The sequence below is a fragment of the Macaca fascicularis genome, chromosome 12, assembly GCF_037993035.2.
Source record: "Macaca fascicularis isolate 582-1 chromosome 12, T2T-MFA8v1.1".
Classification (NCBI taxonomy): domain Eukaryota; kingdom Metazoa; phylum Chordata; class Mammalia; order Primates; family Cercopithecidae; genus Macaca; species Macaca fascicularis.
In genome coordinates, this window is record NC_088386.1 from 94,949,185 (window position 1) to 94,973,270 (window position 24,086).

The 24,086-nt window shown below is 37.8% G+C and overlaps 1 protein-coding gene across 5 annotated transcripts in view; it reads right to left on the minus strand.

Annotated features, from left to right (window-relative positions):
• Positions 1-24,086, minus strand: part of SATB2 (SATB homeobox 2) — a 194,188-nt gene that overhangs the window by 74,364 nt on the left and 95,738 nt on the right. For all 5 annotated transcript variants that reach the window (XM_065525834.2, XM_045367439.3, XM_065525832.2 and 2 more), the window contains one exon: positions 3,443-3,915. In XM_065525834.2, the coding sequence (XP_065381906.1) occupies positions 3,443-3,915 (473 nt within the window). The remainder of the gene's footprint in view (positions 1-3,442; positions 3,916-24,086) is intronic.

Below are 24,086 nucleotides of genomic sequence, written 5' to 3' on the forward strand. Positions count from 1 at the left end.
CTCACTACTGTCTCCCTATTCTTCCATCTCTACCTGCTCCCATCTTCTGGCATTTCTTCTGTCTCTCTTTCCTGGGGCTAGTGCTGCCACTGGTGGTGGTGGTGATAGTGGTGGTTTCTCTCCTTCCATCCCCTGACTCTTCCATTTCCTGTCCCAGGCTCTGTGACAACATTTCTAATCTCTTGCTCTAGCCCTGATAATTCTTTCTTGCACCAAACTCATATTTTCAATGACTGTTGCACATTTTCACATGTCGTGAAGTGTTGAAGTCGGCCAACACTTCAACATCAAAATAACCCAATCTAAAACTATCACTTTAACCTTACTCCAACCACTCTTCCCACGTCTTCCTGGATTCCCTTCATAATTACACCTTTATTCTCAAGTCATCGGGCTTGAAGTTTGGTGTCAGTTCTACTCCTCTCTTTATCCATTTATACACTTTCTGTCCATTTTATTTCCAAAATGTTTCTTCTCTGTACCCTCCCCACCAGCCTAGTTCAAAACCTCCATACATTTCACCTGGATACTAGCAGCAGCCTCCTAAATGATATTCCTACCCCCTTGCTATCAAACCTCCATAAGGTCTAATTAAGATGGTGGGAGCACAGCATATTCCTACATAAGACCTTTGATGGTTTCCAGCGCCTGTTAAAGTTCAGAGCTCTTGTCTTGGCACTCAAGGCCTTTTTCAATCTGTGCCATCCCTTTTAAGTTTTATTATCTACCTTTCTTATGAACTACCAACTATACTTGCATTTTTTATACTTGCAAATTGATAATAACTCTTTACAAGCAAAGAAAATATAAAAAATATCTTTACACCAAAAAGAGTAGTTTTTCCCATAAAAAGGTAAAATATATATAATGAGAGATAACCAAAACTTGCCACATGAGGCCAGTAAGAAAATCCCAACCATTAACAAAAACTCATTTTTCTTTTTTTTTCACTCTGTTGCCAAGCTGGAGTGCAGTGGCGCAATCTCGGCTCACTGCAACCTCCACCTCCTGGTTCAAGTGATTCTCCTACCTCAGCCTCCCAAGTAGCTGGGATTACAGGCACAAGCCACCACGCCCAGCTAATTTTTGTATTCTTAGTAGAGACGGGGTTTCATCATGTTGGCCAGGATGGTCTCACTCTCTTGACATCGTGATCTGCCAGCCGCAGCCTCCCAAAGTTCTGGGGTTATAGGCATGAGCCACCGCACTCAGCACAAAAACTCATTTTTCAATGACTCATTAATCATAGGACAATTTCAAAACTAATAAAAATTAAAATTGCCTATACAACAGAAATACACTTCAATTCAACCAGAGATCCAACACACTTTCAAAAAAGAGAGAAAAACTGTATTAATTGACTTAACAAAAACACTATCTATTTAACTCACGCAGGATTGCTTAAACAGTATCTACAAAATTCTTACCTCAATGTTTTCTTGCAAAAGAAGTGGAAACCAAAAGTAAACAGACGACCCTCTTTAACAATGAACCACTGATAAATGTAAAATATTTATAACTGGTATAACATTTCACTTAGGTGCATTTTTTGAGTGTTAACTTGCATCAGGCAATCCAATTTACCAACATTTATCAGATTTCTTTCCAGTGAGAGTTTTCACTTTTTTTTTTTTTTTTTTTTTTTTTTTGAGATGGAGTCTCACTCTGTCACCCAGGCTGGAGTGCAGTGGCACGATCTCGGCTCATTGCAACCTCTGCCTCCTGGGTTCAAGTGATTCTCCTGCCTCAGCCTCCTAAGTAGCTGAGACTACAGGCACGCACCACCATGCCCGGCTAATTTTTTTGTTTTGTTTTAACAGAGACGGGGTTTCATCATGTTGGCCAGGCTGGTCTTGAACTCCTGACCTCAAGTGATCTGCCCATCTCAGCCTCCCAAAGTGCTGGGACTACAGACATGAGCCACCACGCCCAGCCCCTTAACTTTTGAAGTAATTAAATCTGGAAACATTCCTGTATTTTCCAAACTACTGGGGTTTCAATCCGGCATGCTTTCTTTTATTTGTAAGGTCCATCTATAGTGTGTGTTATTATGTGTCTCTGAACAGATATCAGATTAATGAAGGCATTCCTACATTCTGTACATTCATACAGTTTTTCTCAGAAATGAGTTGTTTTATGTCTTCAAATTATTCCTGCATTTTTTAACTCAACATTTTTACTATGAATTTCTTTAGTTTAAAATAATACTTCTTCTTCATCATCTTTGCCTGCTGTACTTTATTTATCCTTCAACGTCTAACCCCTTGACAACCTAATACTCTAGCATGTTGTTTACATATGTGCTTGCCCATTATTTTTCTCCTTTTTGCATCTACACAGAGCTTAGCTTCCTGCCTTGTGTTTACCAGGGTGCTGAAACTTTAACCTGTTGTTGTTTCGAAGGCTTATGGTATTCATTCTCCTGGAAGTATTCCTCACCTCCACCTCGCCATGATCCTCCACCACAACCACTGCTTACACTCTCCAACATTACTCATCACACTTCACATTTTACTCTAGTTATCTGGTTACCTGGTTTTCACCCCTAGATCGTTAGCACCCTGAGGTTATGCACATTTGCTTTGTTCTTACTCATATAAGGGCTAGGTAAGTGTTTCTCAACATGTGGCCCCCGATCATTACCATCATAATCACCTAGGATCTTGTTAGAAAGGTTCATTGCTGAGTCCAACCTCAGACTTACTCAATCAGAAACTGTGGGATGAGGCCCAGCAGTCTGTGTTTTCACAGCCCTCCAGGTGATTCTGATGCACACTCCAGTTTAAGAACTACTGGTGGAAAACAATGTCTTACATATAAGCACCCTCAATAAAAATAAGACGTGTGAATTAACTGTTTACTTTTTCAACATGTAATGTTATATTCCCTCAAACATTAAAATAAGAGTAAACTATCCAGTATCATTTTATCAATATCTTAAATCTAACTTGTATGTTTTGAAGGACTTTTATAAATTTTTAAATAAAACTTTACTTATAAAATTATAAAACATAATTTTATTTCTTTTATAAAGTTCAAAACCAAGGGAAAAAATGGAGTGGGCATGCATAGTTTTATAATTTGTTAAAAAAAAAAATGGCAAGAGAATGATAATCACAAAATTCAAGATCAGGGTTACATCTGGAAACAGTAAATGGAGAGGATGAGAGTACATACCCAAGTCATTAGTAACATTTGGGGTCCTGAGTTGCACGTTGGGTTCAAAGATGTCCATTACATCATTAAAATTAAACAATTAGTAAATTAATCATGGTCATGCATGGATCAATGGTAACAGTGTTTCATTAACTAAGGATTATTAATTAATCTAATTCTATGTGCTGAGCTCCATAAAATTTTTTAAACAGATAAAAATAATTATGACTATCTCAATTCTGTCCCCGGCATTATTGTTAATTACAGTGTTCAATGCTAATTGTACCTGTGTGCGGTTGAATGCCACTCTTGCAAAGACAGCTTGGGACACACTGGCCCTCTTCAGCTCATCTCTGACTTGCTGGTAGATATCTGGAGAGACTTCCACGGAAGAGTTGGTTGGCTCTGGCTTAACTGCTCTGGGGATGGGTGGATGGTTCAGGAACTGCTGGTTGATGGCTTGAGGATGCTGGTGAGCCAGGAGCCGGCTAACGGCAATCTGTTGGTTTATCAGATGGGCCATGGCTATTTGTTGCCTTACAAGTTGTGGACTAAGCTGGGGAGAAAGAAGACCAGGGCTCATGATGGGCTGTAATGCGGGCACTTGGTTTCGGATTGGAGTACTGTGGTGAATTTGGCTGTGAGGAGACTGTTCGTTGGTTTTCCCCAGGGATGCCAGCTGGTTCATATTTGGTAAATGCATTGGACGCTGGCCCAGAACACAATAGTCTGAAAGGTTTTCTCGTTCCACTCTTTCCACTGTTAAGAGATAAAAGTGATAATTCATCATTATTTTCATTGGTACAATTTATTGCTAATATATGTAGAACTGAATTATACTTTTGGTATGTTAATAATATAAACATTTTTTCATACAATGATGGAAGTTCCAGCATAAAAGCGACATTCTTTTCTGCAAAATGTTACAATAGGTTTTTTTCATGGAACATATGAAAGAAAGTAAAAATATTTGCCACTTCAATTTGTTAAAATTCTTAAAAGTAAGCATTTCATTAAACAGCCAAGACAGAAACCACTGACCATTCTAAATCCTCTTAGATCCCCAAGCTCTATCATCTCCCCAATCACCCTTTGTTATAAAAGCGCCAGCTGTTCTTATCTTCCGTAGTATGTAGTTAATGGTTATCAGGAAATGACAAGGACAACATCTCCTGACAAATTAAGTGCTACGTTCTAGTAAAAAGCTCACATAAATATTATTATACAACTATGGAAATGTTCATTAAAAAATGTCTACCACATAGTATATCCATTTATTGACTCACTTGCTATTTTTATAGAAATGTTTCTTTAAGAAATTGATATTTTAAACATTGTGCTATGCACTCAGATAAGAAAAAAAATAACAAAATTAATAACATCACCTCAACTTGCCATTAAATGAAGTTCACCCTGTCTCCAGGTTATCTGCTTTATTACATTATATTGCACTTTAATAAAGATTTAAAGAATACTTTGAAAGAGAAAAGAAAGTAAGTATCACATATACACAAGCACAAGGCAAGTATTTTTCTTTCCCTAAGATAATGTCTCAGGAAAGACAGTCACCTCATAGCCAAATCCTTATCCAAGTCTCTGTATTATTCTATCATGAAAAACAAAGTTTGGTTTGGAGTAAAGAAATGGGGCTGAAACAATCCCATCATTATTAGTGTTAAATGCTTACAGGTGTAACATAATCTAACAAGATCTCTTTTTGAAAGCAAAAAATCCATACAAATTTAGCAATTATTTCTTATGATTGCAAATGCTGGATATGACTATGTAAAAGTCCATTAAAGGTAACTTTAAGAAGCTAGAGATCAAACATATTCACCTATAGAACACATATAAAAAAATAATTGTCTCTCTATTATACAAATGGCATGTGTGGCTTCGCATATAGTTAACAGTGACAGAATCATGGTTTTATTAAAAAAATACTGAGTCTTAAAAAATTTAGGCAGAAATGATGTGTGCTGGACAACTGGGTGAGATGACTCAAAACAGGGGAGTTGGTGATGACAGACACTGATGCCAAATCACATGTGAAGCATCTGAATAAAGTCAATGAACTGTAAGGGTGGAACAAAGTAGTGTTTCTAAATTAATACTTTATGTAATATGTGACTTTAAAAAGGTATGTGTGGAAGTAAATTAATACATTAAAATGTGGGTAGATATTTAACTATTTTATATCCATGTCTACAAGTTTTATGCATGCAAAATATCCCATTAGGAAAATATGTGAACATCCAAGTCTTTGTATCACCTTATATTTAGACATGTACAGTACAGTGCTTTCTCCTGCTTTTTAAAGAAACTCAGTTCGGCTGGGCATGGTGGCTCATGCCTGCAATCCCAGCACTTTGGGAGACCAAGGCTGGTGGATCACCTGGAGTCAGGATTTCGAGACCAGCCTGGCCAACACAGCAAAATCCCATCTCTACTGAAAATACAAAATTTAGCCAGGCATGGTGGCACGCACTTGTAATCCCAGATATTCAGGAGGTTGAGTTGGGAGAATCGCTTGAACCCAGGAGGCAGAGGTGAAGACTGCAGTGAGTGGAACTCACACCACTGCACTCCAGCCTCGGTGATAGAGTAAGACTCTGTCTCAAAAAAAAAAAAAAAAAAAAAAAAGCCTGATTTCTTGCTTAACATTCCTATAAACTCCCAAGTAAGTCAAGAGTTTACTTCAAACTTCTTTTAGGGCTCAATTTCTAACTTAATCCTTACAATGTTTGCTTTTTTTTTTTTTTTTTTTTTTTGTAAGACAGAGTTTCACTCTTGTTGTCCAGGCTGTAGCAATGGTGCAGTCTCGGCTCACTGCAGCCTCCACCTCTCAGGTTCAAGTGATTCTTCTGTCTCAGCCTCAAGTAGCTGGGATTACCGGTACGGGCCACCACACCCAGCTAATTTTTTGTATTTTTAGTAGAGACGGGGTTTCACCATGTTGGCCAGGCTGCTCTCGAACTCTAGCCTCATGCGATCCACCCGCCTCGGCCTCCCAAAGTTCTGGGATTACAGGTGTGAGCCACTGCACCCCGCCTAATCCTCACAGTGTAATTCATTTGTTTTACATGTCACCTTTCCTTCATAAGGTTAAGAAAACAAATTACTCATCTTCTAAAGGCAAACCTTTTTCAATTATTATATTAATTAAACTTTAAAGTACATAGCCTTAAAACCAAACCAAGCAAATGGTTAGGAGCCTTCAGATAACATAATCTAACAGTTTCCATAGAACAGGAATTACCATCATAATTTCCTCACTGAAAAACAAAACAAAACAAAAAGGTAAAGAGACCATGAACTGATTCCAAAGTAAAATCTTAGAGACAGAAATATCGGTCTCAGTTAAATATTGGATTCACTTTTGCTTATTTTCTTTTAATTCAGTCAAAGTAAAGATAAATTCAGACATTAAATTATGTTTTCAGATTCTTAATAAGGAAATATTTTATCTATTTCATTGCTTGGTGGGGAGAGGGGTTTGAGACCGAGTCTCACTCTGTTACCCCAAGCTAGAGTGCAGTGGTACGATCTCTGCTCACCGCAACCTCTGCCTCCTGGGTTCAAGTGATTCTTGTGCTCAGCCTACCGAGTAACTGGGATTACAGGTGTATGCCCCACCACCACACTCAACTAATTTTTGTGTTTTTAGTAGAGATGGGGTTTCACCCATCTTGGCCAGGTTGCTCTTAAACTCCTGACCTCAGGTGATCCACCTGCCTTGGCTTCCCAAAGTGCTGGGATTACAGGCGTGAGCCACTGTGCCTGGCCATCTATTTCATCTTCTGCTGAAAAAACACAGAACCATCCTCCTATAGAATGCATTATTTGACCAAATGTTAATTTTCCAAAATTTTGGTATTTTCATGTTTCAACAATTTAATTACATTTGAGTGAGTTTACTTTCTTGAGATATATCTAAATCACATAATTTAAAAATACTTCATTCATAGATCTAGTCAAAATCATGTTCACAATGAAGCATAAACATCAGAGCGCTATGAAACCTATATGAATTGTTGCAATAAGAGTCTGAATAAGGCCGGGCGCGGTGGCTCAAGCCTGTAATCCCAACACTTTGGGAGGCCGAGACGGGCGGATCACGAGGTCAGGAGATCGAGACCATCCTGACTAACACGGTGAAACGCCGTCTCTACCAAAAATAACACAAAAAACTAGCTGGGCGAGGTGGCGGGGCGCCTGTAGTCCCGGCTACTCGGGAGGCTGAGGCAGGAGAATGGTGTGAACCCGGGAGGTGGAGCTTGCAGTGAGCTGAGATCCGGCCACTGCACTCCAGCCGGGCGACAGAGCGAGACTCCGTCTCAAAAAAAAAAAAAAAAAAAAAGAGTCTGAATAATGTCAGTCCATATTCTGTGAGGTTATATATAATCATTCTTTCTATCCTTATAAGTTTCCAGGTGGATCCTTATAAATTCTTACAGTTAAGAACAGTAACTATGGAAGTATCTTATAAAGACATAGCAACATATTACATTTGTAGTAACACCATGAAGTACTAACCACTTAGTAAATATTAATGAAGAAACTGCAAATGCAAATACCTACTGTTCAGGTCGATAACAGCCAGAAAAGCCAGCTGCAGAAGAACTAGGTGGAGGAGAGAAAGTCTAACCAGTTCAAAGGTAACAACCACTACCTAACCTCAGCCAGTTTCTGTCTTTCTTACATTGTCATTTTTTTCGTTTTTTTCTTTTTTGTTTTTTTTTTTTTGAGAAAACAAAAAATCTGGATTTTACATGATATCTCCTAATTTTTAAGTGTTAGCAACTAATTCCGTTTCAAAATACAATAAAAGCCAAATAAAACATTTCTGAAAACCAGATCTGTCCATGGGCTATCAGTTTTTAAATTCTGTCTCTGAGACTAGTCACCCTTTATGTTTTTCAGTTCCTAACAGTTCTACCAATAAAAGCCAAGTTCTTTACTCCCAAGAATGAAAGAAGAAGAAAAAATTATCATCTCGACTTTAAGAATGACTAAGGATCAAATGCTCTCAAAAGGATGCATCTCCAATGACCAAGGCAGAACACTAATTCAGAAACCATTTAAACAAGTTTTGCCTTTTTTTTTTTTTTTTTTGAGACAGAGTCTCACTCCATCACCTAGGCTGGAGTGCAATGGTACAATCTCAGTTCACTGCAACCTCCACCTCCCAGGTTCAAGTGATTCTCATACCTCAGCATCCTGAGTAGCTGGGATTACAAGCATGTGCCACGGTGCCCAGCTAATTTTTATATTTTTAGTAGAAACGGGGTTTCACCATGTTGGCCAGGTTGGTCTCCAACTCCTGAACTCAAGTGATTCGCCCGCCTCAGCCTCCCAAAGGGCTGGGATTACAGGCGTGAGCCACCGTGCCTGGCTGATTTTGCCTAAATTGAAAACATTTTAATTTAGTTCTTGCTGCCACTCTTATAAAAATAATATCAGAATAACGTTTTTAGCCTCTTAAGTCACAGCAAGTGAAGTACAGATGCTTAAAAAAGAGAGGGAGCATCAGGATGTGCCAGACTGCATCAGAAAATTGAGCCTCAACTTTCTTTTTCTCTTTCTTTCCTCCCTCCCTCCCTTCCTGCTTTCCTGCTTCTTTCTTTCTCTTCTTCCCTTTACTCCCTCCTTCCATCTCTCCCTTCCTTTCTCTTCTTTCTTTTAAAATAATTAGAAAGTAACCACAATGTGTGAAACACAGACCTAACAGCAGTGCCTGGTTTTGTGTTCTTGCTTTTTCACTGTGTAATGGAAAACATCATGTTAAGTCTGTCTTAAACTAAACCAAGACCAAAGACATCACCTTGGCCCTAAGGGCCATCTTATGCCTGCAGTATTTAGCAGGAAGATCAGAAATCCTGGAAAAAATGAAGGGTAAATGGTAGTGCTGTTTCTGACGGTGAAAGCAATGTTCACATTCACAACAGAAAATATTCTGACAAAGGCAACATGCTTACTTATTAAAGAGACAGTAAAAACACAACTGCTGGCCTGGCGCAGTGGCTCATGCCTGCAATTCCAGCATTTTGGAAGGCCGAGGAGGCCGGAACACTTGAGGTCAGGAGTTCGAGACCAGCCTGGCCAACATGGTGAAACCTGGTCTCTACTAAAATACAAAAATTAGCCAGGTGTGGTGGCTCATGCCTGTAATCCCAACTAATTAGGAGGCCGAGGCAGGAGAATCGCTTGAATCCAGGAGGTTGGATTCACTTGAATCCAGAGGTTGCAGTGAGCCGAGATTGTGTCACTGCACTCCAGCTTGGGCGACAGAGTCAAACTCTGTCTCATAAATAAATAAATAAATAAATAACTCACAACTGCTCCCAGAGCTTTAAATCAGAGCTTCAATTTAATTCACAATGAACTTGATTCTACTGTGGCTGAAGCCTTGAGGGTGAGTACCAGAGAGGGAATCGCCTGGAAAGGAATGATGTCCCCAGCTTCTAATGTAAGTTCCCAAACAGAAGATGGTTTAAGAAACCGTCAAGGCAAGGGGGGCTCAAATGCTTCTATGTCCAGTAGCTGTGAGGCTTTTGGTAGCTATTCCAACATCTGGGGAAAGGTACCAGTCCAGAGACCTTCCAGATAAACAGTTCAGATCTGGAGTCTGTTCAGGTCTCTGAAAAACTCAGAGTTCTAAGAGGATCTTGCAGATTCCTTCAAATTTCCTGGGACTGAGCGAAAACTGCAGGGAATGGGCAGCCATTTTCTAACCACTCTCTAAGCTTCCGGGATTCTATTTAAGTCTAAAGCAGATAAGGCCTTTGTAGCCCTATATTAGAATTTCAGAAACTCCTAAAACCTCACCAAGTTCACAGCGATGATGCTCTAACCAAGAGCACCCTATGACCATTAGCTATTCAGATGCTCACAATTGCTGCCTGTGGCTGGTTGTTCACAGATGAGAAAGTTATACTTCTCCCTCAGGAATTTACCTGCATTACAATTAAAAGGTATTTGGTCCAAAAATCTTATTTTATTTAGGACACTTTTTACAGTACATCCAGGAAGCCAAGTATTTATTTTAAATATTATAAATCCCTGATATATATTTATATTTTAGGTTGTTACAAGAACATTTTCAAAACTCAAAAAATAAAATAATACACACATACATACACACATATATATACACAAGTATATATACGTATATATATGTTTGTGCATATATACATATGTGTGTGTGTGTGTGTATATATGTATATAGTCTTTCACTCCTATATTGTGGCACTTAATTCTTATTATTTCTTTTGCAATTGTGTAAAGTAAATATAATAAAATTTCAATGCTCAAAATATAATCCAATGACTTAGTGCCCTAAAGTATAGTTTCTGAAAGTTTTTGAGCAAAAGATGAAGCATCTGATTGGCACAGATGCCTGCCAGTAACAGCAAGGTGGCATAGGAAAGGCAGAAAGAAAAGCAAACTGAAATTTCAAAGGCCTGGGTCATAACTAGATGAGTGATCTGGGGATTATCTGTAAAATGGGAAGGATTACCTGTAAAGTGGTCTTAAAGTAACCTTGCAGGTTACTTATCTAAGAGCATCTTTAAAAGTACCATTTTAAGACAATTAATTTCTATTACAAGAAAAATAGCTGTTTTCCGTCCTTCATGTCACATACATGTGCCATGTGCACTTGTGCACACACACATGCAATACAAAGTGAAACTTACCAGTAGGAAAGTTGATTGCTTCTGACCCAAATCCTAAAACTGTTAATAACCACATGCCTCAAACTGGGCAGTTCACCTTAAGCAGCAGAATACAGACTGCAGGGTCCTAAAGGCATAGGTTTGAATTCAGAGTCTTCCATTAACAGGTTTGTAACATCAAACAATTATGACATTAACTATGGGGACTTGTAATAGAAATAGAATTAGAAATAGAAATAGAATAGAAAATAGAAAAATATAGTGGCAATAGCAATAGTAATTAGAGTATAGCTCTTGCAAGTTTATCAATACTGCTGAAAAGATAGATAATATTTCTAGAGCTATTATGGTAGTATTTTCATGCTGCAAACCTTAACATAGTTGCTTTTGTGACATAGCCCCTGGGGTTTGTCCATAGTTATAATGGGTAGATAGTAATGAATTGGGTAAAAGGCTTTGCACTGAGAAATTTCCAGAAACTCTGGCCTATGGATTTTTCTTTAAGCCATTAAGATGCTTATGCAAATGTAAATGGATTAGCATGAATGAGTGCTAATGGATTCCTTAATAAGATAACACTCTAGTATTCCCCAGAACCTCTCCTAGAAACCCTGGGTAGAAGAACATAAGCCAAAAAAAAAAAAAAAAAAAAAAGAAAGAAAAGAAGATGGCAGAATTTCTCTATGACTCTTTCAACCTTAGAAAGTACTCTGGAAGTGATTCTACAAATGCAAAAAAAGACATTGGTTTGCTTTTGGCACTCTTGGTAAAAAAGTTGCCAATCAAACCAACAATTTCAGATTGGTACCCAAACATTAGAGCACAGAAAAAAGATACTAGAGCATATGAATGCCTTAAATTTACAAACCTCCTCTCCAGGTTCTCTGCTTCCCCACCTTATGCTCTAAAACCTTGATGCCCAATTTTAAAGATAATGATCTTGTCTAATACCAGAGAAATTAAAAAATGTGCTCTAGGTCAAATAACTATCCAAATGCAGATAAATATTTAGGAGTATTCAAAATGATTAAGGCTGCTGGCTCTAGCCTCATAATAAGAAAATGCAAACCGCATGGCCACTTTTTCCTCTTTTTGTGCATAACTCAAAGTCAAGTTCTAAGGCCTAAATGTTTCACAAGTGCTTTTTAATGGGTTTTCTTTATAAAAAATATATGTATTATAAGTTTAAGAATTTTCATATTTTTACTGCTAACATACCTTTTTCAAACTGCATTGGCATTTCAGGTAACACCAAACCCTACCATTTATATAGTAGCTGAAGCACTGAGCTAAATCCCTTACACATCATTATCGTTTAACTCTCACAATAATTCTACGGCATTGATATTAAGATGCCTACTTTATTAAAGAAGCTGAAGGTCAGTCATTTGGCTTTAATGTCATAATTGTTTGATGTTGCAAACCTGTTAATGGAAGACTCTGAATTCAAACCTATGCCTTTAGGACCCTGCAGTCTGTATTCTGCTGCTTAAGGTGAACTGCCCAGTTTGGAGCATGTGGTTATTAATAGTTTCAGGATTTGGGTCAGGAGCAATCAACTTTCTTACTGATAAGTTTCACTTTGTATTTGCATGTGTGTGTGTATAAGTGCACATGGCACATGTATGTGACATGAAGGATGGATAAGTCATCTGAATGGTAAAAGCTCAACCTGAGCCTCCACTGTATGCTTTGTGTAACATAGACTGAAAAGACTGTCAACTCAAAAAGTGATGAAATCACTGATTCCTCAACAGTTGAATCAGCTAATCACTTAAATAGAATTATTTGCATTAAAATTCATATAATAAACATTTATTAATCAACTACCATGTGCCAGGAATGATGGCAGCCCCTAGAGATACAGTACTGAATAATATCAACTTTAAAAAATTCCATCAATATATTTGCTTCAGACAATTTAACTGTCTGCTACACGTAGATGGGCCCATAACATCTGCCTATGATTTAAAGTGCATTTCTATTTGATGATAAAAGATAGCTCCTTTAAATTCCTATTTTGTCAGTTTATTAGCAATTCATTCTAGTCAACTGTAAGCCACACACACATATATACATATACAGTGATTATATTTATTTTTATAAATCCCCTCCCATTATCTTATTTTTCTTATTTTTCTTGAGGCGAAAGCTATTGACCCAACATGAGTGTCATCAGCATGGACTGATGAAGGATATGAATCACACAGCAGAGAGCTTTCTCAAGTACCCTATAAATTCTATAAATAGAAAGTATTTCTTTGAAACAAGTAACCAACAAGAAACGAAATTGGGTATGCATACTCACACAATATGATAACAGCTTGAGAATCTTGGGCAATCACAAATTCATATATAATTGAACTATATGAAATTGGTGATATGTAACAACTTTGACCTACAAAAACAGCAATTCCATATGCTTCCACCTGATACTTATTTTGTCTCCTTGCACTCAGCTAAGCTACACATTAACGGTCAACAACCCCACTGTCCACCCAAAGGCTTTCATTGGGTTAAAATCTTTTTAAAAGGTAAACATAACACTAATTTCCCCCAACAAACCAGAATAGCAGCCCGTCTGCCAACATTGAATATGCCTAGTCACTGAAAATACTTCTGGTTTATTTTCTCCTAGTCAATAACTGGAAGTATAAGGTCAATTTACTATACAAAAAAAAAAATTTCTGTTAATACAAACACAGTCGGACATGATTGCAGTAGCCAAAGCTAATAGATCTCTCAGATATAAATCTCATACCATTAAAACAAACAAATAAAACTACTACCAGAAGAGTTCACCAAACATAATTTTAAAAAATTATTGAGCTTGAAAGAGCTAAAGAGCAAAAGAAAGAAAAAGACTAGCTACCAAACCCAAAGATTTTGTTTTTCTCTAAATTTGTTCAAGAGAATTTGTCTCTGGTTTGAGAACTTGCTTGCAAAGTCCCTGCCTAGAGCAAGATATTCAGAGCCAACTTGTTAACTCCTAATAAAACAGCCCATAAGCAAAGTCTACCAGCCAGCACTGTGATAATACCATATGACTGGTTTTCTTAGGTGTATTTTCCCCTTATTATCAACTTCCTTTTTCCACCACATTAACCTCCACAGAAACGTATATATCCACCATAAAGTAACTCAAATGTGGACACCTCTGTTTCTTTGGTAATAAAAGCTCCTAGGACCCATTATGTTCCATGGAAAAAGTGAGCATTATCCACCTTTCCTAGTCTCCACCCTCTGTACCAGAACACTATTGTCCCTTTTGGTTTCAAACAATGCTTTATCACAGTTTGATATCACTGATCATTTCAAGTATTCTTACAACATTCTATATAGGTTAAAAGGGCTTATATCTAATAATATCTTTATTTTTACTCTTTAATCTAAAACTATAATTTCTAAGGTGAATTCAGCACATGATAGTAAAAGAAATCATATTGTTGAAACTTAACATTACTGCTTAGGAAAATTCTGCCTTTGTCAGTTGGCATTCCATGTGTATTAATTCTTTAATTCAACCTACCTGAAGAAAAGTTAATCAAAGAAAACAATCAATTCATGATCCATTCTTTTCCTCTGACCAGTCTCTGCGATTTTATAGGACTTTAATGTTTTAAGCCATTATATTAAGGAAAATACTCCATAGACTAGCTGTGAAAACCTCAAAGGCATATTTATCTTAGGCTACACAAATGGTCTCTAATTTGTACTTTATAAAGATATTACTGCCCCATTCAACTGAATTGACTATTGTTAGCTCAATAATTAGTAGAAAAATGGAACGATTCTAACCAATTTCATTTGCTAAGGACATTTGCAATACGAATTAAACAAGCAAAGATTTTTCTTTCTTTTTTTCTCTCAAATGACAGATCAGGTAGCAAATAAGATTAGTGCACCACATAATATGTGTAAAAATAAAACTGCTCTAAATGCATATATTCAAATAAGTTCATTTATATTACATTCAATTCTATTAATATTTACAAAGTATTCACAGTGTTTAAGACCTCATGCTCACAGGACTCTAGGGAGGACAGAAAATTGATACGTTCCTGTGTTCCCAAAACCTCTGCCTCTGAAGTTCTCTCAAGGAGCTTTTGGCCCAGAAGGGGGATTAGTCAAAAATTAAAATTTCTATGGTACATAGAACTTAAAAAGGTGATACCCTGAAAGGCCCAATGTTAGAACTCATAGTCTGATTTGTATTCTAGATGATTATAGATTCATATCCACTCCCTTGGGAGTTCAGGACTCCAAGGTCAAATACTCTCAAATTCTTGCAAATGGTGGAATGAAGGCCATTCATCAGTCAGGCAAATAGTTAAATAACTGTCTCCCATTAGGCAATGTGATTTCAGTCCTAGCATCTTACACAGCATTTATAGTTAAGTGCTTCAAGCACCTTATGAGCTTAGGTGCTTTTCAGCTTTGAACCTTGTAAGCGTCTAAGGAAAATCAGGTAATAATCTTTATTTAATTGATCAAGAAACCAGAAGCGTTCTCTGATTTTCACCTGCTGGTCTCCCCAGTAGAAGAGGATGTTCCCACAATCATCAGATTTTAAATAAACTGGGCATTTTGTGGTCTACACACAAAGCCTCTCATTTCACACTCTGTAGATTCTTTGTCAGCCACCATCACATCTATATATGTTTTCTAGTTTTTTATTCTGTTTCTGGGCAGGACAAATGGAAGTCTGAAACTAGGAGCAATCTAAAGCACACACCCTCCTTGTTCCCCAGACATGGTCTGTCCAGATCCTATTTCAGGTGTTCTCACCACCAAGCTCCCCATGCCAACCATTCTCTCCTTCACTGCTAGAAGGTCATGCCAGCCCAGTCTCACACCCCATGGCATGAGCTGCCCATCCTCACCGTCCACTCCATCTCCAGAACCTTCTCTCCTTGCACATCTCCTTGCCCTTCTCCCAGATTCTGAAGAAAACATCACTATTTTTCTTTCTTTCAAAGGCACCGCGTTATCTGCGCCTCAGATCCATTCCCTCCTAGTTGATGGGCTCTTGCTTATCACTCCTCTTCCTCTTCAAAACTGCTGGCTCCATCCTCTTTCTGCTAATTACACTTAGCCCTCATGCTTCACTTAGCCACATTTAGACTCTTTCCTCTCATGTCCTTGACACCTCTCCCTTAGTAGATGCATAGGCTTTCCCTGTTCTCACACTGCAGAGACAGCTCCCTCCAATGTCATTTTGATATCCTTTCTGCCAAAGCCAAGAGCCTCCAATTCCCTCTCCTCTCCCCTGTCCCTCTACTGCACCTTTGATAACACTCCGCCCCTGGTAACTCATCTTCCCTTGGCTTTGGTGACACCTCACTCTCTCTAGTTGCATCTTCTTAACTCCTGGCTTTTTTCTTCTCAAAGCTTCCAGCCCTCTCCTGCTCTTGCTCTCCTCTTTAAGGAATGTTCGTTTGGTACCATTTCAATTGTCATCCAATCAAGTGGCCCAAAAATTTATTCTCCATCCTGTCCTTTAGTAGGCTGTCCACATCTCAAACAGCCTCATGGACATTTCTACCTAGTTGTCAATTCTCACTGAGGTATCAGCAATTTCATCTCCGTTGGTATTGTCCTATTTCTGTCACAACCATCAAGAGTCACTTAAGCTCAAAACCTGGATTTTGCTTGCATGTCTCCTTCTCATTCCCATACCCCTATTTACTCTCACCAAGTCTCATGGCTCTTCTCTGCTTGAACCTCTTGCATCGGTGGCTTCCTGTCTTTCTCACTTCTGCCACTCAAAGCCAGGGCCTCACTTCCCTCACCACTCCACTTCTGTCAATTACTGCAATAGATTCGACTTTGCCTACTTCCACCAGGTGTACATACCAACCTTCCCCCTCCCATGCACCTCCCTTCCTGCCATACACCCACTCACACCCTCATACAGCTTCAGATGGTGTCTAGAGGAATCATTCTTAAAACCATCATTTTCAATATGTCACTCTCTTGCTGAAAAACCTTCAACAATCCTCAAAATACCTCAATTGGGCTTTCAAAGACCCCTAAGGTGTGTCTTCTACCTTCTTAGCCTTATTTTTCATTATTACAACACATATGATCTCCCAGCCAGGTCCCAACCATTTCTTTTTTCTTTTCTTTTCTTTGTCAGACAAGACTCTCACTCTGTCACTCAGACTGGAGTGCAATGGCGCGATCTCAGTTCACTGCAACCTCCAACTCCTGGGTTCAAGCGATTCTCCTGCCTCAGCCTCCTGAGTAGCTGCGATTACAGGCATGTGCCACCACGCCCGGCTAATTTTTTGTATTTTTAGTAAAGATGTGGTTTCATTGTGTTAGCCAGGATGCTCTCAACCTCCTGACCTCGTGATCCACCCACCTCGGCCTCCCAAAGTGCTAGGATTAGAGGCATGAGTTACTGCACCCAGCCAGGTCCCAGTCATTTCTATCAACGTTTGGTGTCACTACCCTCCCTACATCCAGCTATGTTTTACCTTTGCCTTTTCACTGATCAAAAGCTTAGCCATTCTGGGCACCTGTTATATTATAGTATCAGGATAAATGTACTGCCATTCTAGACATACTCGACAGTCACTTGTAATTTTCTAAACATGCAATGCTCTTTTGTACTTCTCCATCTGTACTCATGATCATCCGGTAGCTCAAAACATTCCTCCTTCTCTTTTCCTCCTTGCCGCAGTAACTCCACTTGTCCTTAAGGTATAATTCATGCGCTGCCTCTCCCTAACTGCCCACCCGCCACCTCATGTCAAACCTAGCAAGAAGAGTTTCCGGACCTTCCTCTATGCCGCCATCAAACTAGTTTATATCACCACTATATATTTACCAGATCCATTTATACAGCTGCTTCTCCTGCCAGGTTAAGGGCAACGCAACTAGAGGTAGGAAGCATATCTTATGTGCATACAGATGTTTCTCACTGCTTCTAGAACTAATTACGGCCCATAGCAGAAGTGCTCACTAAACATTTAGTTAAAATTATTTATTTAATTATGACTGCAATTATCTTGTGAGAAAGAAAAAGGTAATGCTCTCCACTGTATTCCCAGCCCTTAGAATCCTGCCAGCTATTATATATAAAATAGAAGCTAGAATTTGTTTTTGAATGACAAGGTATGTGTTATATTATGAATTAAGCATTTCGCACAGATTGTAGGCTTTTGGAAAGCAGGAATTATGTCTCATGCTTCTTCCAAAGAGTAGGTATACATGATGGCCTCATGGATCAATAGATGCAAGAGAAGTAGGGAGCGGCATAAGGAAAGTAGTTCATTTTTCCCTTTGCATCTTTTCTTAATGTCTATTTAAAATAACATCATAAATAGTATAAATATGAGTAGATTGCAAGTTCATTTCTTTTAATCTACAAACTACATTATTAACAAATGTTTTTATATCTTTAAACATGTATGAATAAGTATATTCAGCCCAACAAAGCAGTTACAGTACAGCTGGAATGAGCTTCTTAAGATCCATGCAAGGAATTAGTCCACGTCTAAAATGAGTGCTCAAGACATTCCCCAGGCACCATTTTTCCACTTAAACTACCAATAAGCTTTCCACTGGAGGGCCAAGCAAGTATAGGTGATCTATGCATACTATCAGTGACTGTCACAACGAAAATGTGCAAGGCTCTTCCATGTGTTGAAAAACTGGTGCGATAAAAGGTGGTTGACAGTAGAAGTGATGTTTCTATTTCCATGAATCCAATATTTGCGATGACAAGAGTAGAACTGGAGAACACTGTGCTAAGTGAAATAAGTCAAACACAGAAAGACAAATGCTGCATGTTCTCACTTATATGTGGAATCTAAAACAATTGCATTCATAGAAGTAGAGAGTAGAATGGTGTTTAACAGAGGTTTGGGAGGTGGGAGCAGTGAGATGATAATCAAAGGGTACAAAGTCTCAGGGAGGAGAAACAAGTTTGGGTTTTTTTTTGAGATCTATTGTACACCATGGTGAATATAGCTAATAATTGAGCACTGTGCATTTTAATATCACAGAGTAAGTCTCAGATGTTCTCATCACAAAAATGTCAAATATTTGAGGTGATGAATAGGTTAATTCACTTGATTTAATCATTTCACGTTGTATTAAAAATCATACCATCACTTTGTACCCCATAAATATAAACAGCTATAATTTGTCAGTATAAAATACATAAGTAAATATGTATACAATGTTCAAAAGGATTTTATGTTGCCATTACTTTCAACGAGATACGACATAGGCAGAGGGCAGACAAACTTCCTTGCAGAACACTTCATTTAGATCTGAAGCTGAAAGCAAATTTCTTTCATGACAGAAAAATTAGGTAGACAAAAGTAAGTTACTTTTACCTCATCAGAGTTAAACAACAGCAGAGGCAGAAGGACCAGGAGTTGATTAAAGGCATTGTCCTGACCACTGATACCACCATGGCTAAGCAAGGGCTGCCTTATGGAACCAGGTCAGGGGACATTGATTTCTCTATTCAACTCCAAGGCACCACTTTGTAAATGACACAATCATTTTTGAGTACAAGAGGTGCTTTAAATGTGGTAACATTATATCATTTCAGCTATAATGATCATAATTACTTATTTCTTTTAATCACAACCCACTTAACCACTTTAGTACAGAGGACTAGTTCAAGGAGTTTAATTTTCATTCAACATCTAATCTTTGTGTTTACCGAAACCCTTCATGGGCTTTGTTTACTGTCTGCCTGCTGGCCTGGACGTTTGATCTTGCAAGACTAGATCAGACAGGGTCAGATAAAATACTGATTACTAGAATAAACCAGGCTTGGGGAAGTAACACTGCTTTTTAAAATCCTCTTTTCTCCCAGCTTTTTAATATCTGGCAAAAGAAGTTCAAATAAACAAATAAAATTAAGACAACTAACAATCAGAGGGTTCTTGGCCAATGACTGAGAAAAGAAAAGTGATGGGGATAATTTTGCACTCTGGCCAAAATACAGGGTTTGGTTAGGTCCACCCATTCTAATGGTATTATTTTATAACACAAATAATTTTATAATAGCCACCTGTATTTGTGTAAACTTTCAATGACCCTTCCATTCTTGAGGCATACTAAATAATTGGGATTGACTTCACCTAAGATAACTGCTTATTTTGCTCTTGGTACCAGATGACAAACACTTTAGATATAAAATTATTTTCTTGTAACTTATCAATTAGGACACATTTAAAATATATAAAAGATTCCTTATTAAGGCGTTTTCTTATTTTTATTATATCCCCCACAAAAGTAGACTGCCATGAGAGTAAAACTGATGGTGGTACTACATATATGATTGTCACTTCGTTTCATAAAAATGATGGGAAAAGTTCACATCAAGAGTTCAGACAAAAAAAGTTGTGTAAAAAAACTAAAATTTTACTAAAATGTGTAGAACTTATGAAAAAACTACTTTGGTAAATCCCTCATAATTCCAAGACCTTAAAAATAATTTTGTGGCCGGGCGCGGTGGCTCACGCCTGTAATCCCAGCACTTTGGGAGGCCGAGACGGGCGGATCACGAGTTCAGGAGATCGAGACCATCCTGGCTAACACGGTGAAACCCCGTCTCTACTAAAATACAAAAAAAATTAGCCGGGCGAGGTGGCGGGCGCCTGTAGTCCCAGCTACTCGGGAGGCTGAGGCAGGAGAATGGCGTGAACCCGGGAGGCAGGGCTTGCAGTGAGCTGAGATCCGGCCACTGCACTCCAGCCTGGGCAACAGAGCTAGACTCCGTCTCAAAAAAAAAAAAAAAAATAATAATAATAATAATAATAATAATTTTGGAATAGCACGAATGTTTCTAGGTGTCTATGGATTCTCCTCATGTACAATACTAAAATTCCTAAATATTAAACTCATTGGTCTTTTTAATTTTATTTGCTTTTAGATAAAATGTACTTTTTTTTTTTCTTATACTTTGGAGCTTATGAGCTCTATATTGTAAAATCTGGTCCAGAAGCAATTATAGTATGTGATGATCGGCAATTAAAAAAAAAAATGCTGTCTAAACCAACCTACCACCCTACCCTACCTACCCACTCCGTTTTCTTCAACGTCAAATACTCCTGGGAAACAGATTCATGGTCTTAGACCTTGAAACCAGAGTATACACACTGTCTCCCTATCTATCCTGAAGTAATGCTCATGTTAACTCAAATATGTCTGTGTCAATCATGATTGTCTTTGAAATTAAAGAAAAAAGGTAAACAGAATGTGCTTTGCTGTGATCACTGGGGAAAATAAAGTTAACATGCTAAGCCAAACCAATTTAGGACTTTCTAAAGAATAAGTGTAAATAGTTTAGCTATAATAACAACAAATTCAAAAAATGCACATTAAAATGTTTACTTCAAAATTTAGACAATTCCATTTGTATATAGTTTTTACATCTGTTTTTAATGATATCAAATTATTGATTGTTCATTTTTCTCATATTTATTTAAGCATTAACTATAGAATTTGCAATCTGATCTTTTTTTTAACCTTCCAGTAGACTTTTATTTTTGCCAGGTTTTAGTCATATTTACTTTGATCTTTCAGAGTATATCATTATTTTACTGTTTATTTATTTCTATGAGAAGAGAAAAAAATTTTGACCTAGGAGATCTATATGTGGCAATTTGTAACAGAATCACATAGCTTATGTTTAGGAAATCATGTTTTTGATTAAGAAGCAACCACTTAGTTCCCACTGTTTTATTAAAACAGACATTAGCAGATAATAGGAAACATATTTAACAATGTAGCCTGCATTTAGTTTGGGACGTCAGTAAGTTGACTTGAGATTTTCTTCTATGCTGAATAGTGCATAGAAGTGCATGTAAATTGGTAACTTTGAGGTAGAAATGGAAGGTAGGAAGGCTGAGAGGGACATGGAACCCTGACTTCTGGGTTCTCAGAAAAAGCCCTATGGTGGAATTCTGGTTTCACTACTAATGGTTTCCCATTTTGGAATTCATTGCCTTTTTTTTTCACATTGAAAGCAGGGACACAAACAAATTTTACAAATCAAATCATTACTTTCCCATGAGAAACGGGTCCTACTAGGTAGAAACTCCCACAGCAACATCTATTCATAGAAAAAGGCTTCTACCAAATAAAATGTGCCTGCCTCAGTCCAACACTTCCTTTTTTCTGAGGGTCGAAAGTTAATAAAACGCACTTCTCTGGGTGTTTATTTTCTGTGCACCATTATACCTGTCATGAATTCTTTGTTTTTCCTCCCACTCCCTTGGTTGATGAATCAACACCACTTGAACTGTTTTATGGCAGCTTGTGTTTACTTCACACATACCTTAACCTTCCCTTTTCTCCTCCTACTGACACACACACAGACACACACACACTTTTCAACAGCAATGACTAGCTCCATCTCTTTGAATAGTATGTGTACACAGTGTCTGACAGCCTCTTCAGGTGTGGATCCTTGACCAACTGAATGAAATCAAGGTCTCAGTCTGCTTTTATGGCACTTAAAGATTTAACTGTGCATTTACTATCTTTAAAAAAAAAAAAAAAAAAAAAAGATACGGCTTGAGGAATTAAAGCTCCAGGAAAGAAAAAAGAAAAGTAGAAGACATGAGTGTTAATGTGTGAATGCATGCGCGCGCGCGCATACACACACACACACACACACACACACACACACACACACATTCTATAGTGGCAATTCTGAAAACACTAGAATGAAGAGCTTCCAATCTTTCTGAATCTGGAATTATACTCCAGCCTATTAAAAGAGGACACTCTCTTACTTTCTCTTATAACAGCAAGTAAATGGGATCCAACAAATGACCTTGAAGCTGCATGATTCTTTTGATTTTTAGCCGAAGAGGATATGCTGAAGCACTTTAACAATCCTATTTTAAAAGAAAAACTTGGAGGCAACACTTACAGAAAAGAAACCCTTCTGAGCCACACAACGATGTCTTATAATGAGAAGGAGTTATTCATCTTATAATGTACAAGGGTGAATATTAATATCCTAAAGCATTTGCCCAAACCAGGATCTAAAAGGGTTCTAAGAATTTTAGAATCTGTTGAAAAGAAACGGATCTTAATTCAGTTTTCAGTGTACTTAATTTCTCCTGGGTAGCTCAATATTTTGGCTTGCCTCATAAAATGTATATTTAGCATAAAACACTCTCATTCCTTTGTGATCAGAAATGTGCTACCAATGTTTGTAAACTTCATTTCTTCAAAAGATAACCCTGTAAAAAAGCTCTCAAATACTCAATAGCCAACAAGCACTACTTTGACATCGTCTCCCCTGAGAAAACCTGCAAGTAGTAAAACAAATAAATTCATCCTTTACTTTTACTTACCCATCATAAATTGTCATTTGCCCCTCAGATGGGGGCAGAGTAAGCAAGGCTATGTATACATATTATAAAGTGTGATAAATATGGCATAATTATGCAAAATATGGACTGAAAGGACCATCAAAACCAATGTTACAAAAAATTCCCCAAATCCCCTCAGGGACCCTAGTAGGTAACATTTATCTGAATGGAGTGAAAACAAAAGAATTTTTCCACCACTGACATATTTGAAATGGTCCTGACATGTTTAAAGGTCTAGATGATCCAAATAGCATGTTATTTACCACATTAAGGAACTTTATTTTCAGGACCAAACATAATTCCATATGTAATATACTACTGCTACTATGACTATTACTATTAATTATTATTAGTAGTATACTATTATTTATCAATAGGTTACTTTGTGCCAGTATTGTCTTATTTAGTCCTTGCATCTACCCAGTGACCTAAGTACTTTATTCCCCATTTTCAGATGAGGAAATTGAGTCTTGGTGATGTTAAATAATTTGCTGAAGTTCCCACAGCTAGAATGTAGAAGCCAAAGATTTGATCCCAAGTCCGCCTGAACGCAGAGCCCGCCCGTGCTTTCACCACCGCTCTGGAATCGTCGACAAAGGGTCACAACATCAAACTCCATTTCTGACTAAAGCCATCCTGATACCCCAAGAGTATCTGTTAATCAGTATCCAAACTGTAAGTGCTGATTCAACCTAGAATGACAGCTTTTAAGTTTTCATTCTAAAGGATTTTGGTCTTTGCAGGTATCACTTATGAAAACTATAAACTTAACATATTGTGTTATTCATTTTACTTTTACTTCAAATATCTTCTTAGTTTTAAGGGAGCCAATTTGGATCTCATGACAGGAATATTAAAGATCTCACCTTTGTAAAAAATTAGATAAATTGTATCT